Source organism: Equus asinus, chromosome 4, assembly GCF_041296235.1.
Source record: "Equus asinus isolate D_3611 breed Donkey chromosome 4, EquAss-T2T_v2, whole genome shotgun sequence".
In the NCBI taxonomy this organism is placed as follows: Eukaryota; Metazoa; Chordata; class Mammalia; order Perissodactyla; family Equidae; genus Equus; species Equus asinus.
Window position 1 is genome coordinate 91,161,533 of NC_091793.1, and position 18,898 is coordinate 91,180,430.

The 18,898-nt window shown below is 39.7% G+C and overlaps 1 protein-coding gene across 1 annotated transcript in view; it reads left to right on the plus strand.

Moving 5' to 3' along the window:
* The first annotated feature begins 1,530 nt into the window (after window positions 1–1,530).
* The window catches only part of EPC2 (enhancer of polycomb homolog 2), a 129,667-nt gene continuing 112,299 nt past the window's right edge, over window positions 1,531–18,898 (plus strand). Inside the window, exon 1 of the mRNA XM_044768958.2 lies at window positions 1,531–1,993. Coding sequence (XP_044624893.1) covers window positions 1,841–1,993 — 153 coding nt within the window. The 5' untranslated portion in view covers window positions 1,531–1,840. The remainder of the gene's footprint in view (window positions 1,994–18,898) is intronic.

The window sequence follows — 18,898 nt, forward strand, 5'->3', positions numbered from 1 at the left end:
TGAAGTCCATATTCACCATTTTGCTTTCAAAGAGGGAGACGGAGAGAAAACGGAGGAGAAAGAGGAGGAAAAACGAAGGGAAGATGTGGATGAGAAGGAGGAGGTAATGGAGGAAGACAGAGTTTTGATGTCATATAGAAATGACTATAGGAATCAATTTTTTCACTTCTGGACCTCAGTAAACCGTCTCCTTTTGTCAGAGCTAGGTAGAATATTTATTAATTATTAGAAAATGGTAAAATGTGTTACACACTTCCTAGGGATTTTGTGGGAAAACTGTAAAGCTTAAAGACTAACCAAGAAAAACTCTTGGTTAAAAAGAGGTTGATGTCAACAATAGCTGGTGTTTATTTGAGTCAACTTGATTTCCCCTCCTCTTTAGAACTTTCTCTAACCAGTTCAGGCCAAAGTAATGTCTGCTTTCTCTGAACTCTACGGGCAATTATTGCCTGTACAACTCATTTGGTAATTAATCACGTTCTTGTGCTTGTGTCATCTCTCCTGTATAGTTTTCTTCAAGTGTTTACACTTACTTTTGCTATCATTTATCTTTCCATTTGCCTTGTCCTTCAACTATTTATATCTCTTACTATTATTCATCTTTCCAATCGTCCTGTCATCCCATTAACTGGAAAGCCCCATGAGGGCAGGAACTTTTATTTCAAACTTCTTTGAGTCTTCCACAGCACTCAGTATTTTACACACATCTGCCACTTCGGAAATGCGTGTTGCCTTGGTTACACTTTGTAAGTTTAACTTTTAAGAACGCTAATAGTTTTGAAGTCAGTCTCCACCATCCACTAAATAACTATGAAGTTTGGGGGACAGGTTCAAGTGCACTTGTTGCGTCAGGCAGCCGCAAACATGAACCATCAGGGCTGCCATTAGCATCCTTCCGCGAAGCCGAGGATGCCTTTACCTTGGAGAGCTCTTTCGGGCAGGTAGCGAAAACGGGGTGAGGGAAAAAGAGCTGGGTCTGAGCGCGCGTTTTCGGGGCGAGCGAGACCCGGCGGGTCTGCGCCCCTCTGAGTGGGCAGACCGGCACGGACCTTCCGCACCTCCCGGGCATGTGCAAACTGCAGGATGCGAATTGGCCGGCGCGCGCGGCGCCTTGGAGATAAGCGCTTTATAAGTACAGGCTCGCTTGGCGGCTGCCGTGGCCCTGGTTGACATCCTTTCCCGCTCAAAGGCTTCTGCACACACGCGCTGCTGGGCGCCGCCGCGTTTTGCCCGGCACCTTCCTCCTGGGCGCCCAGCGAGCGGGGCGTCGCGGCCGCGGAGGCAGAGGCGCACGCTCAGGGCCGCGGGTTAACTTGCGCACCTGGCACCTGCCGCCCGGCGAGAGCGCGGGCCAGCGAGCGGACGGCCGCTGCTGCCGCCGCCCCCTTCTCCCCGGAGCGGCCGGAGGCTGAGCACGCTCCCGCGGGCCGGCCGCGCCGCGGAGAGAGTGGGTGGGCAGGCGAGGGAGGGGAAGGGAGAGGAAGGAGGGAGGGAGGGAGAGGGCGAGGCGCGTCCCCGCGGCGGGGGCGCGCTCTCGCGCGGGCTGCCGGGATCGCTCGCCGCCGCTGTGGTAATGTCCGCCATGTTGGCCATGGCGCAGGGAGCGGATCGGGCGGGCGAGCGGCGGATCTAGTGTGTGGAAGCGGCCGCAGGCGGCGGGGGGCTGTTTTCGGGCGGGGTGGGCGCCCATGCTGTGGCCGGGGGCAGTGAGGAGGAGGAGGAGGAGCGGGCCGGCCGCGCTGCACTGAGGAAGGAGGTGGAGGAGGCGGCGGGAGTCCTCCCCCCCTCCCCGCCCGCCCCGCCGCCGCCGCCCGGGCTGTTCCTGTAAGGCGGGGAGACAATGAGTAAACTCTCCTTCCGAGCGCGGGCGCTGGACGCCGCCAAACCGCTGCCTATCTACCGCGGCAAGGACATGCCTGATCTCAACGACTGCGTCTCCATCAACCGGGCCGTGCCCCAGATGCCCACCGGGATGGAGAAGGAGGAGGAATCGGTAGGGACTCGAGTGTTTATTACCCCCCCTTCCCTCCTCCCCCCTCCCCTTTGTCAGTCGGGCCTCGCCATTCACAGAGCGCTTTACGCTCGCTGGAGGGCGCCGCTGCCGCTCCAACGCATGGGACCCTACGCCGGCGGAGTAGCGTAAACCCTCTCGGCCGGCGCAGCGCCCGCCCGCGGCCGCCATGTTGTTGCGTCCCAGTGTTGTGATTAGCTCGCAGCGCTGCTTACGCTGCCGTAAGGGGGCCTTGCCGTAAGCGGCGGCCGGGAATGGCGCAGGGGAGGTTCTGGCCGCACTTGGCGTATGGCCTCTGTTTACCTTTTTTTTCCCTGCTGCCTGCGCGGGGTTAATTAATGAACAAGGGGTCTTTTGACTAGGGAAGATTTTATTTTCTCGCTTTCAGTTTAGTTTTGCACTGAGTTCTCTTTGAAATGACTTATGGAAAGTAAAGCGCTTTCAAAACACACATCTTCTTCCTAGCAAGGTAATTTTTGCTCCCTGGCCCAACGTGATGCTGCGGGATGAGGCGGTGCAGCAATGTGGCGGGGGAGGCGGGGGCCGCGACTGTCCAGCGGGATGTAGCGTTAGAGAGCGGCTGACTGGCTAGCTCCGCGGCCCGGAGCGGGACGGCTCTGCCTGCCTCGCCGGGACGGCGCTCGCTCAGTGCGCAGCGGTGGGAAGGAACCTGGGATGCTCAGCCACTAGCCGCCGGCGCTGGGCTGTCCCCGCGCCCATGATTGTCATCGGAGGGGGGATCAACTTAGAAGTTGACAGTCTAGTGCATCTAAATTGACAGTTGCGTTTTTGATAATGCAGCGCTTTTTGGCAGCAGTGTTGCTTTTTCCTCCCCGATGGGTTAAATTTTGCGTACTGTTGGATTTCATCTGGTGTGACAGTGTTTATGACTCTGGAGTGGTGTTACTTGTGTGCGAAGTTCATAGTAACTGCACCCTCAAGAATTTCTTCAATGAACCTGCGGTCCCGCCTTATTGTCAACCCCGGGTGTGCGTGGATTGGTTCTCTTGCTTCTGTGACTGTCAAAAGAAGGCTCAAGGTTTCTGTGATTGGTTTTCTCTTTTGACTATTAATATTGCAGGAAATGCTTTTATGCCTCTGATTGGCTGCTCGATTTCTGACCTCAGTATATTACCCTGTTATTACTACTTTCTGCTGTGATTTAATCACATTTCTCTTTAGTGTTTGATTACTTGAAAGTCTTGAACTTTCAGTAGAAAATGAATATGGCGATAGTATCAGGATGAGTATTCAGCATTCACCTTTTTTAAAGTAAATAAGATGAAAACCCAACATTTGTGCTTAAGGTTTAGAGCTAAGGCATATGTGATAATTCTTTTTGTTTTTTAAATAAAAATTATTTCTAACTTAGCTCATTTTTCCATGGGAAAGATAATTAAGAAAGTTATAGTATGCACAAGAGTTAATTGAATAGAACTTTTAAAACTTTGGATTCCACGAAGTTAAATTTCTGTTAATGTTATTTTATGGGTCTTGAACCCAAAAGAAAAGTGGCTTATGAGTCTTCAAGTATCAATATTATATGTAATTACTTGGATCCTATTGTTTTGGGAAGACCTTGAGTCAAGAAAGTTGTTCTAGAATGAACAATTAGCCGCTGGAAGATATGTTACTTTTTGCAAACATGATTAGCTATACTTAATTATTGCTGTAGGTCCTTAGTTTGTCACATATGTCTTGGTATTTTATCTGAATTTAGGAAGAAAACTTGCAGTTTCTTTAATGATGTAGTAAAAATAAATGCTTAAACCTGTCACAATTTTGTACTATTGACTTTTTCAGTAAAACTTGTGATTTTCAATCTAAAGCATGAGTGCTAAAGTTGGATTGTTTTCAATAGCCTGCTTCAGCGGCTTTAGGGAAGAAGAAATCCAAATTCTGATAGAACTAGAATTGAAACCCAGGACTTCTGACTCTTTCTCAGGTCTTTCTGCCTCTTTAACGTTAAAGTGGAGGTTCTTAAAACAAAACTAAACAAACCTAGACAGTTAAGACTTATAGTCTAAGGTCTTTTGCTTCCTGGAATGTCCAGTTGGGGTGTTAGTTTTTTCTTTTTCTTTTTTAAATTAACATGTAAGTCAGAAGTCTTGTGCTTTCATGCGTGACAGCCAATTCAGTTCTTCCAATCTTATTTACAGAACTTCTGTTGTTAACAGAGCTATTTGTTCATTTAAAGAAAAATGTTGTGCCTTGATAAACAGTTCTAAGCAGCAGTAAAATATCATAAATTTCACAAATGTTTTGTGTTTCGCTTGAGTTGTATTTCAATTTCCATTATCAACATGTTCTAATTAGTTCCCTTTATAAGTACTTTTTTTTAATCCGTAGACTTGTAAAAACAAAAACTTTGGCTTATGGATGTATGTATAGTTGTTGCTTGGCATTTCTAAACTGTCCACAATCTGACCCCTTTCCTGCTTGGTTGGCAGAATCCTTTGACATCACTTTAACACCTTCATGAGTCCACTCCCCCACCCCAATAAAGCTAAGGACTCTCTGTGTAGTTATTGGACTATCATTAGACTTTGTTTATATAGTCATTGACTCAGTTTTCAGTTACATTCTGATAATGCCTAGATGAGGTAATCTAGGTGTTCTTTGGCATTGGTAGCACTCTATCATTGTTGACTATATCATTCTTTTAGCTCTTTCTTTTCTTTTGAACACGGAGGCATCTTTTACTTCTTTTTTTCCCTTTCCTATTGTCATTGTCTTTGGCCTAAGGTCTGCCAGTTGGCATCTTCCCGTAACTTGGTCTGTGTAGTGCTCCTGAGGGCACTTAGTCTAGGTCAGATACCGTAAAATTAATGTTTGTTTAGAATCTAAACCAGAAAGGTCAAGTGATTGGTGATTTTGCCACCTTCCTTCGAGTGCTGTATAGTGGTAGTTGACGTTTTTAATAATATTTACCATTTTTTGAATGCTTCTTATGCCCCAGATGCTAAGAACTTTACTTATATTATTCATTTCATCCTTCTTAAAATCCATCTTTTTGAGGTGTAATTTACATGCAATAAAACATACCCATTTAAAGCATAGAGTTGTGAGTTTTGAGAAACGCGTACACCACAACTACAATTCAAATGCCCAAAAAGTTCTTTTGTGCTCCTTTGCAAGTCAGTCTGTCTCCACTGATAATTCTAAGCAACCACTGATTTGCTTTCTCTCCCTGTAGATTAGTTTTATCTTTTCTAGGATTTCGTATAAATGGAATCATACATACTTCTTGTTTTTGGTTTTTTTGCTCAGCATAATGTATTAAAGATTCATCCTGGTTGCATATATCCGTCTATTCCTTTTTATTACTGAATAGTATTCCAGTGAATATATACTAGAATGTATTTATCTATCCATCTGTTGTTGGATATTTGAGTTCTTTCTAGTTTTTGGTTTTCATTTAATATTCTCATAACAGCCCTATGAGGTATTGTTTCTGTTTTATAGATGAATAAAGTGAAGGATCTCACTGCTAGTAACTGACAGGCCTAGAAATCAAATTGCTGCCTTTAATGTTACAAAAGCCCATTCTCATAACCACTTTGCTTCATGTTGACTTTACGGAACCTTGAATTATCTTCTGAACCATTATTACGTTCATTATACTTTTTGTAAGTGCTATTTTTTACTTTTCATAGGTTTGGAAACTTTAAAAGATATTAATTTGATTGGAATGTTGTTAAGAAGTTTAATTTTTCATCGCTTAACTGTGTCTGACCTTACTCTTGTCTTTTCAGATTTTCTTTTTTTTTCCTTAGCAGTGTGTTAACTTTGCTTCTCCCTGTATTGGCACTATTAGGTTTATCTAAGTGTTTACGTTATCTTAAACATATGAGAAATTTGGGGGAAACTATCCTATTTTATTATTTACCTTTTCTGCTGCTAGAATGTAATCTCTGTAAGGGCAAAAATCTTTGCATGTTTTACTCATTAATATATTCCAAGTGCCCGGAACTGTTCCTGGCTCATAATATATGCTTGGTAAATGTTTGTTGGGTGTTGAATGAGCTTCTTTTTCTCTTACTATAGCAAGAGCTATGTTTATGTGAAACACTAGCTGTTTGTGTGTGTGTGTGTGTGTGTGTGTTCATTTGCAGAATTTGGTAAATTATTCTTCCAGGAATTATTCTTGGTTTTTTACTGTGGTACTCTGTATACCTAAATACTAAATCCTTTTTTTTCCTCTTGAATCAGAGGTCTCTATAAATATAGAATTTGTTTACACATAGGTATTGCTGCAATATTAGTCTATCTTGTGTTAATTACTTCTCTCATAGATGTATGTAGATTTGTATAAGATGTCTCTTCATATCAGAATGAACCAAAGTCTACGTGAAACATGTGATTCTGCTTATTTTTAAAGGAAAAGACCATGACTGATCTGAATTGCCATTTCTCCCCTCATATGTTAGCTGTGTGATTTTTGTCATTATCTTAATATTTTAAGTGCTATTTTGAATGACAGGGTCAGAATATATTATTCAGTCTTTCTACCTTTTCAAAGTTAATTTTGGCACTGATATATTTCATATTTCATAATAGAGGTGTTCAAATGCAATTTTGTAAATTGATATTGTAAAAACATTAAGCATTTATTGTTTTAACAAAAGCAGTTACCAGCCAGATAGTATCCAAGTGCCAAGTGTTACCTATGTAAGATATTGGGAAACTATTTAAAGGGGTCTGTATATCAAAAGTATGTGTAAGTCTGTATGCTGAAGTGGTGTTAGGATTAAAAGAAGAGGGTGATACAGATCTTGACTTCAGGGAACTTAAATGAGTCATTAAGGTCAAAAACATATCTGGAAAGTTATGAAAAACTACCAGGTTAAGTCAACCTGAGAGACATTAAAAGAGCATTAGAAACAGTTAAATGTCACTGTAGTTAAGACGAGTAAGAGAAAACTGTTACGGGCATGTATAGAGAAGCCTTCTTGGAGAGAGATGTAACAATATGGGCTTTCAGGTTTGGTTGTATGGTATATGTTAAAGCAAATACTTGAGTGCAGCAGGAATATTTAAAGCAAATTCTATGGATGTTAAGTAGACTAAAGGAAGGTTCTTTCACGTTATATATTTTTTATCTATTCTTCTCCTGCTGATAGAAACTTCAGGAGGGTAACACTGTCATTTCTGAGCATATCATTCTCTTGGCTCTCTCTCCTTTTTTTTAGACATTTGATGGCTTTTATTTCTTTTCTTCCCCTTCCATTGTTCCCTCCTATATCTTCAGCTCTAGCAGCTATTTAGAACATAGAAGGCACTCAGTAAATATTTGGTGAGTGAATGAGTAAAAGTTGCCTACCTTCTCTGACCCTCAGGTACTTCATCACTACCATCCCAGCTACCATTTATTGTATGTTAGTGAGTGTGTTAGCATGTGCCAGGTACTTTGTTAAACTCAGTAGATGGTTTAGAGCTCACTATAACAGTAGGAAGTGTAGGTGTTAACTCTTTTCCAGAAGAAGAAACAGGCTTTAGAAATTAAGTAACTTGCTCAAGGTCACTCCTACCTAGACTACGACATGCTAGAGTCAGTATTTGAACTCAGGCCCTATAGGTGATTGGCTCCAAGGCTCTGATCTTCACCATTGTCCTGCTTCATCTGTAAAATGAGTGGGTTCAGAACTAGCTGATACCTGAAGTTCATTACACCTCTACTGTTCTATCATTTATTATTCCATAGGCATGGAGGAGTCATTAAAAGTTTCTTCCTTAGGGAATGATGTTGTGAAAGAAAGTTTGTGGTGAATCCCTTATGTAAACACATGCCTTTTTAAAAAAGTTGAAGGAATGATTTATCTGGGGTGTATGTTTAGATTTCATCTGTATCAGTTCTCTAAAAAGGAGGCCTAAAAATATTTGACAAGTGGGATCATTAGGTTGGTTTCAAGTAACAGAAACCAAATCTAGTTTCTTTAAGGTTCCTGGGAGCTGTCTCACAGACACCAAGGCAGAGTTGAACAGTCAATACTTGGGAAGATCAGGAACTAGACTGTGGGCCCTTCAGCAACAAGTGACATTGCTATCACTCAACTCCAACAATTCCCCGTCTTTTGAGAAGTTGTATAGTACAGTGGTCAGTGCATGTGTTTGGGAGCCAGGCTATATGGATTTGAGTCCTCGGGCAGGTTAATTTCATCTGTAAAATCTTGTGGGATTGTTGGGAGGATGAATTGTAGTGTGCTTGGAACAGTTCATGGCATGTGGTAATCTAATAATAAATATTAACTATTATTATCATCATTCTTGTATTTCTTTCAGTTCACAATTCCAGATTGCTGAGTGTTATTGGTTTGTTTTGCATCGGGTACCTATCTCCCTCTATGTCTGCCAGTCAAAGAACAGGAGACGTTAGTAAACATGTGCTAGTAAGGGCTACCCTGCTGAGGATGGAGCTTTAGCCTGGGAGCTGCCCTGAGAGATCTACTACCGATGGACGTATAACATCACTATCAAAGTTATGAAGTTAAATAGTTTTAATCCATGGTTTGACCCAAGGTGAATTTGTATACCTGGTGTGTTTTTACAAACCTTAACTTCATAAGGTGTTTTAATGACATTAGAATGTTTTGTATTATGTTTTTAAATGAAATTTGAATTGACTATAAAAGAAGTCTCTAAAATCTTTTTAAAGAAATCAAACCCTTCACACTTATTAATTTTCAAGGTAGTAAGGGATGAATTTTGTGTGACCTCAAAGAAATTATTTAGGGGCCAGCTCCGTGGCCGAGTGGTTAAGTTCACGCGCTCCGCTCCAGCGGCCCAGGGTTCGGATCCTGGGCACAGACATGGCACCGCTTGTCAGGCCACGTTGAGGTGGTGTCCCACATCCCACAACTAGAAGGACCTGCAACTAAGATATACAACTGGGTACAGGGGGGTTTGGGGAGATAAAGCAGGAAAAAAAAAAAAAAAAGATTGGCAACAGTTGTTAGCCCAGGTGCCAATCTTTAAAAAAAAAAAGAAATTATTTAACATTCCTGGCCGTTAGTTTTCTCATCTGTGAAGTAGAATTGGACTGAGTGACCTTTAAAGTAGTTTTGGCTCTAAAAATTTCTTGCATTTGTGAATCCACATGTCTGCCTACTGGGCATATTGTCCAGTATGTTAATCAGATGACAAGAACTAAGAAATGAGAGACTAAATATTAGGAAGATATTAATATGTAAGGTTTAGCTCTTTAACACTATTGCATTGCTGTCAGTTTGGTTTAGAGTTCTTTTTTTATGAAGATCAGTTAATTTTATCCACTATCTGGTACTAATTTTTCCTGGAGATCAATAGAGCAATCCACTGTGTATGTTTTGGGTATGATCGGTTCCCTTGCTTTCATGAAATTTTCTTTCACTATCTTTACTACTATTGCTCATTGCTCTAAATGTTCTGAACTTTTGTATATTTTTAGTTCATAGCACTTGAGTTTATTTTAATTTTCTAATATTTCGTGTTTCTCACTTGAGGGGTGTATGTGTGGGTATGTATGTATGTGTATGCATATGGATGTATGTATGAGAGAGTGAGAGTGCACATGAGAGAATTGACTCATTTTCCCAATCAGACCAGAGGCCTTAAGGAAGGTATTACGTCTGTTTTTTTCAGCACAGGCTAGATACCTATCCAGGCACTTAAGTGATAGAAAGTGTGTGATACAGGCGTTGACTGTGATGCTGGCCACTGGGACTGAGTTTGATTGTATTACTAAACATACAGCTCTGCATCATTTCGTTTTAAGTAGGGTTGAGGTAGAAAATCAGTAATGCATGCATAGGGGACAGCATGAGAAGGAAAGGATGATAGGTAGGAATAAACCATGAAGGAGACCAGTGTAGATAGTGGGAGGTCCATCATGATTATTTGATTTTATCTTAAAACTGGTTCTTGATTTTTGCCTTGTCTACCCTTAAATGGAAAAGAACTTCAGATTTGCATACTCCATCAAGCAGGACTATTCCTTGTGGGATTAATACTGGAGGAAGATGGCAGTGACTTCCAAATTCTCCTTAGCACCGTTTCCTTAAATCTGCTTTTAGGTTTCTTCTTCTTGTCAGCTAGTGTTACTGTGCAGTCGGAGGAACGCAGAATAGAAGAGTTACCCTGTCTGCTAGCTCTGTAACTCATATCTTTACTTCCAGCTTTCTTACTACTCTTTTTATTTTGTGGGCAAGGGACATGAGGTTGTTGGTTGGGGAGTCGATAAGAAGCCCTCATTTGTACTGCTAATTTGATGAAATTGTTGGAACTTTGAAATTGTGACTTAAGTTACAGTCTTGGTCTCTGTCACTGTCCCTCTGTGCAATATAAATTACTTCATCTCATTAAGCCACATTTCTTCATCTCTTTAATGAGAAATATTTCAAAAGGTAATTTTAAAGATGAACTTTTTTGTCAAGGCAACTGCTATTTTTTTTATTAATAACAACTTTCAGTTATACAGGATAATAAATGTGAAGGAGTAAGGAAGACTGAAATATACAGGGTATCTCCATACATTGTTCTCTGTTATAGTTTCACATTGTTTCTCCTACCAATTAAATATATTTTTACAGCTGTCAAACATTAGCAAATTGGTATGTGTAGTTTCCTCTTTCCATCTCTGTTTCCTGGCAGAACAGTTGACAATAAAATTTATTAAAAAAATTAAAGAGTTTGAAAATTAGCAGCCAAGAGAACTAAATCTTCAGCTAATGCTCAGAATAATAATTGAGTCCTCAATAATTGATAGTTAAATATTGTATTTATTTTTTGGAAATGATTTTTTTTTAAGACTGGACACATTAATTGGTCACAGGGGAAAATATAGTGATGAAAATCTGTTCAGTGGGTGGTGTACACTAGAGAGAGGAATGAAAAGAGACATTCTAATATACCAGGGAACTCTGGGATGAACACTTAAGTTTGGAACCATGGGAAAGCATGCTAGAGAGGGTATTCTTGCCACTTATTTGATCCTTGAAATGTTTCTCAAGTGGGGTGTTTTTGTTTTTTTGTTGTTTGTTTTTTGGGGCCAATTAACCCTGAGCTAACTGCCGCCAATCCTCCTCTTTTTGCCAAGGAAGGCTGGCCCTGAGCTAACGTCTGTGCCCATCTTCCTCTGCTTTATATGTGGGACGCCTGCCACAGCATGTCTTGTCAAGTGGTGCCATGTCCGTACCCCGGATCCGGACCGGCGCCGCTGAAGCAGAACCTGCGCACTTAACCACTGCACCACTGGGCCGGCCCCTCAAGTGGGATGTTTTTGGTATTCAGTTCATAGTTGGTTGTGTGGGACTGTCACAGGCATACCAAGAAGTTTATTACATCCATCTCCTGTCCACTAATTTCTTGTAGCATTCCAATTGGGATAACCCCAAAATGTTTTCTCCCTCAATTTCCAAATGGGGGCTGTTGCACCTGATTTGACAACCATTATTCAAGACTTCTTAACCTTTTTTGTGACTTGGATTCCTTTGGCAGTTTGGTGAAACTTCTCAGAATGATGTTTTAAATGCATAAAATAAAAAGTACTACTGTGGCCTTTTGCCTATGTTAGTAATTGAAGGAAATGTCAAGTTTGTTAGAAGTTAGTGAAATTAAAGGAATGATTATTTTCTCACCCAGGTTCATGGAACCTCAGTTCTTTCTGTGAATGTTTTGGGGATCCATAAACTGAGGTTCAAAACCCCTCAGAAGAATTTCCATGGCCCAAATGGCAATCCCATTCCTGTGTCCCAAATATATGTCAGGCTGCAGATTTTATTCCCATCATAAAGGAGATGGTATTATAAACAGAATTGTATTATTTCCACGTTTAAGACATTTTCTGTTTTTTTTAGTTGAAAAATAGTAGACCCACATGAATTAAAGATAAAAATTTAGTAGCATAAAATGATACACATAAGAACGTGTCCTTCCTTCCTCACATCTCCAGACACTCTACAGAGGCAGCTATTGTTAGTCATGTGTGTGTGCGAGTGTGTGTGTGTATGTATCCTAGAAAATTTCTAAAGAAATGCTTTTTACTTGGTAAAGTGGGCAAATACTTCTCTTGTATTCTTTTTATAAGTGAGTAATATGTGACCCTAGAAGTAGTCTCTGAATCTAGAGTCATAAAGTTAGGTAATTTTGATTTTAAATTTCTTCCTTTAAAATCTCTGAAGAATTGGCAAATGCTAGCTTTCTGTTGGATTGTTTGGAGTTTGGCTTTCAAATCTTAACCTGTTATTCCCATGTGGGAATTTCGTTGTCATCAAACCTTGCATTGTGCCTAGGATTTTTGTTTCTACTCCTATATATAAAATATATTAAAGTCAGATTAACTGTTGATTAAGTGGCTTATCAGTGTATTTTCTCTAACAATTATTTATGGCCTTGAATAGCAACTTGGGTCGGACGAGCAATAATAGGGTACACTTCTGAAGAAAGCTGTCTTATTTCAGGTATGTTGGTAAACTGGATCTTTTATACAGAGTATGCTCTCTCAAACTTTTACTGTTGTGATGTATAGTAAATAGCTCCATGAACACACAGACTGTCTCTCTGTTACCTTTGTGTCCTCCATCATCTGGTACAGTGAATAACATGGCTGCTCACTAAATATCTGCTAACTGAATGAACAATAACTGCTGTGTACTTTAGACACAGAAAAGGGAGAAGATGTGGTACCTGTCTTCAAGCAGCTTTTAGTCCCATTGAAAAGAGTTGTAGACAGATAACTCTGTATGATGTTTAATGCGTCATGTGGAAGATAATATTGTGGGAATTTGTGTCATGAGGGGGACATGATTCGAACAAGAGTATACATGACTTCATGTAATAGCTAATTGAATATAATACACTATTGAATTCATTTTTACAAATTAGTTTTGAAATTATTTCCATATTCCAGAATGCCATGAGGTTTTTAGATGTATATGGTTACTTTCGTATTGGGAAGTGATGACCAGGAGAATTGTTAGAAGGTTGAAAGAATTTTTGTGCTCTAGTGTAGATTCACCTTTTAGGACAAACAAACTTGTGTTAGGAACAATGCCTGTTTAAAGAGGTCTGAGGAAAAGAAACTTTGTATTATGGAGAATGGCCTAAAGAAACAGTGCTATTTGATTATTATACAAGTAATATGCAGATTTTACTTATTTTGTTTTAAAGCGCAAGGAACAACTTTCCATAAAAAAAGCACTTGGAAGAAGATTATGTGTACATTATAGGTGCTTAGGTCAGTAGTAGTTACCCATCAGCTTTATTTGAAATAGCTCAGCCATTTTAGCAGAATTTATCAGAGCTTTCAAAATGCCTCCAAAAGAAATACAAGATTTAGGTCAGTGATTCTCAAACTTTGGCAAGCATCAGAATCAACTGGAAGGCTTGTTAAAACACTGATCACTAGACTCCATTCCCAGAGTGTAAGATTCAGTAAGTCTGAGAAGGGACCTGGGAATTTACATTTGTAAGAAGTTCCCAGGTGATCCTGATGCTGCTTGTCCAGTGACCCCACTTTGAGAACCACCAGTTTAGGAGAAAGAGTAGTAGTTCTCATCTTGACTACACATCAGAGTATCTGGGATGCTTTTATAAAGTACATGTATAGGCTTTACCCTAGATTTACCAATCAAGTCATAATTTGAGTGATTGTGATTCTACATATAAAAAATGACGTGAGCATGTGTGCCCATGATCCCTGCCTATCTGCCTTGCCATTTTACCACTCCTTTCAGGATTTCTTTTTTAGCGCTCTCATTGGTTAGGTTTCACACTTGACTGTGACATATTGTGTGTGTCTGTGTAACTGAAATAAAGTGCACCTTGACACACATACACACACACTCATTAATGAACAGTTTTCATTTTTTGCCGTGGTTACATTCTATAAAATTGCCTTGAATATTGAATTAGCGAATACTGAACCATTGCTCCTAGAGGAAAAACAGGGTTAGGTTCCTATGAGCTTCTGGTCACATTTTCATCAACTAATCAATAGGTAACTTTGTTTTATGTATGTTTCTGTTTAAAAATACTTTAATATATCTTGTTGGTTCATTGGCCTTGAACTCACAGCCATCAGCACTGTAACTCATGCGTGAATGAAGCTTGTCTAACACGTATTTTCTCTGTAAGGCACATCACAGCCTTCCTCTGCTTAGGAATACTAGACAGTATTTCAGCACTACACCTGAGGGGGGCCGATAAACTATGAAATCATCAACAAAAAGCACAAAAATGAAAAAACATGGCATTAAATAGAACATTAAAGGACACTTGTTTACAGTGTGAGAGCTGAAACAAGAAGTCAGAGCATTGCCTTGTTTGACCTCAGCTAGGAACAACGTATGAGTGGGATGACTCAAAGTCTTTAATGCTCTGTACATTCTGTGAATGACTGCAAAGGTACTCCAAGTATTGATTTTGGGGTCACAAATAAATTTTAGCAAATAGGTGAATTGGTAGATACAGAACTTGTGAGTAATGAGGATGGACTATACATATATGTTTTTTCCCTTTTTGTTTCTAGTTTGTTAAATGAGCATCCATGTTTATTTCATTATTCACTAGTGGTTCAACCCAGTCTGAAAAATGCTGCTCTAATTCAGCATTGTGAATTATATATTATTTACTACTTATGCATTGATAATTGGTAAGTGATATTAAACTATATATATTGTTTTCCTTCATTGAGAGAATATAAGGTTTAATCTTGTGGGAAACTAGGGTTTTGTAAGGTACATTATCAGGTTTGTATTTGTAAAAGATCATTGTTGTCAGATGGCTTGTGGAAAGCAGTTGCGTGGTGGTGGTGGCAGAAGACTGGAGACAAAGCTAGTTACAAGGCCAGTGCACTGGAATGTGATTTCTAGCTATGTATTTCAGCAAGTTTATGACAGAATAAAAAAATTTGGATGCCTTGTGGGATTAAGGGGTTTCAGCTATCTTAATTTTAAATCAGCATTTCTTTTTTAAAAATTATTGAGGTCTCATTGGCTTATAACATTTTGTAAATTTCAGGTGTACATTATTATATATCAGTTTCTGTATAGACTGTATCATATTCACCACCAATAGTCTAGTTTTTATCCATCATCATACATATGTGTCCTTTACCCCTTTTGTCCACCCCCCTACCCTACTCCTTTCCCCTCTGGTAACCACTAATCTGTTCTCTTATCCATGTGTTTGTCTTCCACATATGAGTGAAATCATACGGTATTTTTGTCTTTCTCTGTCTGGCTTATTTTGCTTAGCATACTACCCTCAAAGTCCATCTATGTTGTTGCAAACAGCACAATTTTGTCTTTTTTTATGGCTGAGTAGTATTCCATTGTGTGTGTGTGTGTGTGTGTGTGTGTGTGTGTGTGTATGTGTGTGTGTGTATACCACATGTTCTTTACCCTTTCATCTGTTGATGGGCACTTGGGTTGCTTCCACATCTTGGCTATTGTGAATAGTGCTGTGATGAACATAGGGGTGTATAAATCTCTTTGAATTGTTGATTTCATGTTCTTTGGATAAATACCCAGTAGTGGGGTAGGTGGATCATATGGTATTTCTATTCTTAACTTTTTCAGAAATCTCCATACTGTTTTCCATAGTGGCTGCACCAGTTTGCATTCCCACCAACAGTGTTTGAGGGTTCCCTTTTCTCCACATCCTCTCCAACACTTGTTATTTCTTGTTAATTATAGCCATTCTGATGGGGTGAGGTGATATCTCACTGCAGATTTGATTTGCATTTCCCTAATAATTAGTGATGTTGAACATGTTTTCATGTGCCTGTTGGCCATCTGTATGTCTTCTTTGGAAAAATGTCTGTTCGTATCCTCTGCCCATGTTTTGAATGGTTCATTTTTTTGCTGTTGAGTTGTATGAGTTCTTTATATATTTTGGAAATTAACCCCTTTCGGATATATGATTTTCTCCTGGTTGGTGGGTTGTCCTTTTTATTTTGTTACTGGTTTCCTTTGCCTTGCAGAAACTTTTTAGTCTGATGTAGTCCCATTTGTTTATTTTTTCTCGTTTCCCTTGCCTGAGTAGACATGGTATTCTCTGATTTGAGATGCCACTTTCATCATATCTGAATTTTCTTAGATGTTTCGGCCTATTTCTTAACTTTCTATTCTGTTTCTTTGCCCAGAACATTTACTGTTTTAATCATTAGTCATTTCGTTATTTTATCTTCATATTTTTATCATTTAAAAAGATATCTTACAGGGCCAGTCACTTCTCCCATTCTTATTGCTCTCCTTTTTCAGAGCGTCTTTGCTGTTGTTGCTTGTTTATTTTTCCATATGGACTTTATAATTATTTTCTCTAGCTCCAGAAAAAAAGTTGGTTTTCTTGTTAGGATTCACCATGCATTTATAAATTAGCGTATAGAGAATGGACGTCTTCGTGATGTTGACTTCCTTTCCGAAAACATGGTCTTTTCATTTTTTGATGTCTGTTTATCTTGTAGGAGCATTTTTCCTATATTGATTTTGTGCATTCTTTGTTAAGCTTATTCCTAAGAATTTTACCTATTTGGTTGCTATTGTAAATGTCATCTCCTCTCCCATTATACCTTATAACTTGCCATTGCTTGTATTTAAGAAAGCTGTTGATTTCTATGTATTAATTTTATATCCTATGACTTTAGTAAGTTATCTAATTGTACTTGTTTTTACGTTCATTCTCTTGAGTTATTGAGATATAGATACCATATCACTTGCTTATAGAGATAGTTTAACTTTGTTTTCCAAATAGTACGCCTCTAATTGCCTTCCCTTATTTAATTCTGTTGGAAATTACCTCCAATTCAATGTTAAAAACTAGTGGAGATAATGTACATCTTTGTTTTGTTTCTGACTTTAGTGTGGATACCTTTAGTGTTTCTTCATTAAATAGGTTGTAGATTATTTTGGACTGATTTATAGATGTAGAAAACAGTAAAAAACATACTTAGAATATTATCATAAATTGCATTATATATGTAATGCATAAAAATGTACATAAAACCTCCAGTATGTCTATCATGAATGAGTATTGAATATTTTCAAATGCCTTTTTGGCATTTATGGGGATTGCATATAATTTTCCCTTTTAGATCTATTCATTATTGATGTATTGTAATATTGAACCATCCTAGCATTCCTGGAAGGAGCCCCAGTTGGTAATGAGGTTTTATTCTTTTCAAAATGTTTTTAGTTTTATTGTTTTCTTCTCTGTAAAAGGGCTTACGGAGATTTGGCCTCTTCTTGGCCAACGGTAGCCACACTAGCTTCTAATTTTATATTTCTATTTAAGCAACCAGCTCTGGCTGAGAGTAGTGAGTTACTTTCATTTCTAACTTTCCAGGAAATGTAATATGATTGGCTTAGTTTAGGTCAGGTATCTAGCCTGAACCAGTTGACTGTGATTGGGGGTAAGATGAGGTGATTTACCAACTTGGCGGATGGCAGCACACTCCTGGGGGAGGGAATGGTAGTTGAGAGAGTGGACATTGGTGGGAGTGAGACAGACACCTCAAAAAGTATCTACCGTAAATTTGTATTTGGCAATACCAACTTTAGAGCTCTAGTTAGCAAAGTTCCAGTTTTACAGCACAAACTAAGATCTTTTCTTTTTTGAGGAAGATTAGCTCTGAGCTAACGTCTGTGCCCATCTTCCTCTGCTTTGTATATGTGACAGTACATGCCTGCCATAGCATGGTTTGCTAAGTGGTGTGTAAGTCCATGCCCAGGGTCCCAACTGGTGAACCCTGGGCCACCAAAGGAGAGCATGCAAACTTAACTGCTGTGCCACCGGGCTCGCCCCAAGATTTTTTTTTAAGTTGTAATCTATCACTGGATTACTACTGCCTTTCTTATCCACCCTATAGTACGTGCTTTTAGTGGTTACTTGGAAATGAGAAAAATCCTAAAGGGCCCTCTGATCTCACCTTCCACCATGAGCCCCTGCCAAAAAGGAGGCTCTTATTCTTATTATGGGCAAACTATTGTGTATATCCAATTCTGACATGTATTCTGATGTGTGGATTTTCCCCCCATACCAAGCAGTTCTCCGACACCAGCTGTGTGTCCTACAATTCACCTCAATTCTGACACTATCTGCCTGAGATAGCATCAGATCCCACAGGTTGAGGGCTCAGTCCTACAAGACTTGCCTCACCTCCCTCCCCTCAGATACCAATTGGAAGTTCAGGTTTTCACCTGTGGTTTTGACCGACTGGTTATATATTGGAGGTTACAAGGACCCCCTCCTTGGATTCAATTAATTTGCTAAAGCACCTCACAGAACTCCGAGAAACACTTTACAGATTACTGGTTTATCATAAAAGGGTATAATTCAGGAACAGCCAGATAGAAAAGATGCGTGGAGCAGGGTGCGGGGAAAGGGTGTGGAGCGTCCATGACCTCTCTGAGTACGCCACTCTTCCAGCACTTCCATGTGTTCACCAACATGAAAGTTCTCTGAACCCAGTCCTTTTGGTCTTTTTATGGAGGCTTCATTACACAGGCATGATTGATCCACAATCTGCAGCCTCTTTCCCCTCCCCAGAGGTCGGTTGGGGGGCAGGGGAATGGGTGTGGTGGAGGATAGGAGGTGGAACTGAAAGTTCCAACTCTCTAATCACATCATTTGTCTTCCTGGCAGCCAGCCCCCATTTATAGGTGCTTTCCAAAAGTCACCTCATTAACATAAACTCAGGTGTGATTGAAAGGAATTTGTTATGATTATCAAGATACCTTTATCACTTAGGAAATTCCAAGGGTTTTAGGAACTCTTTACCAGGAATGAGGATGAAGACCAAATATATGTTTCTTATTATAAATTTCACAATATCGTAGTATTATGTGGAATTTTCAAATAATGAGATTATTTTATCCAGAATTTTATATTTGAAAGATATCTTTCTAAAAT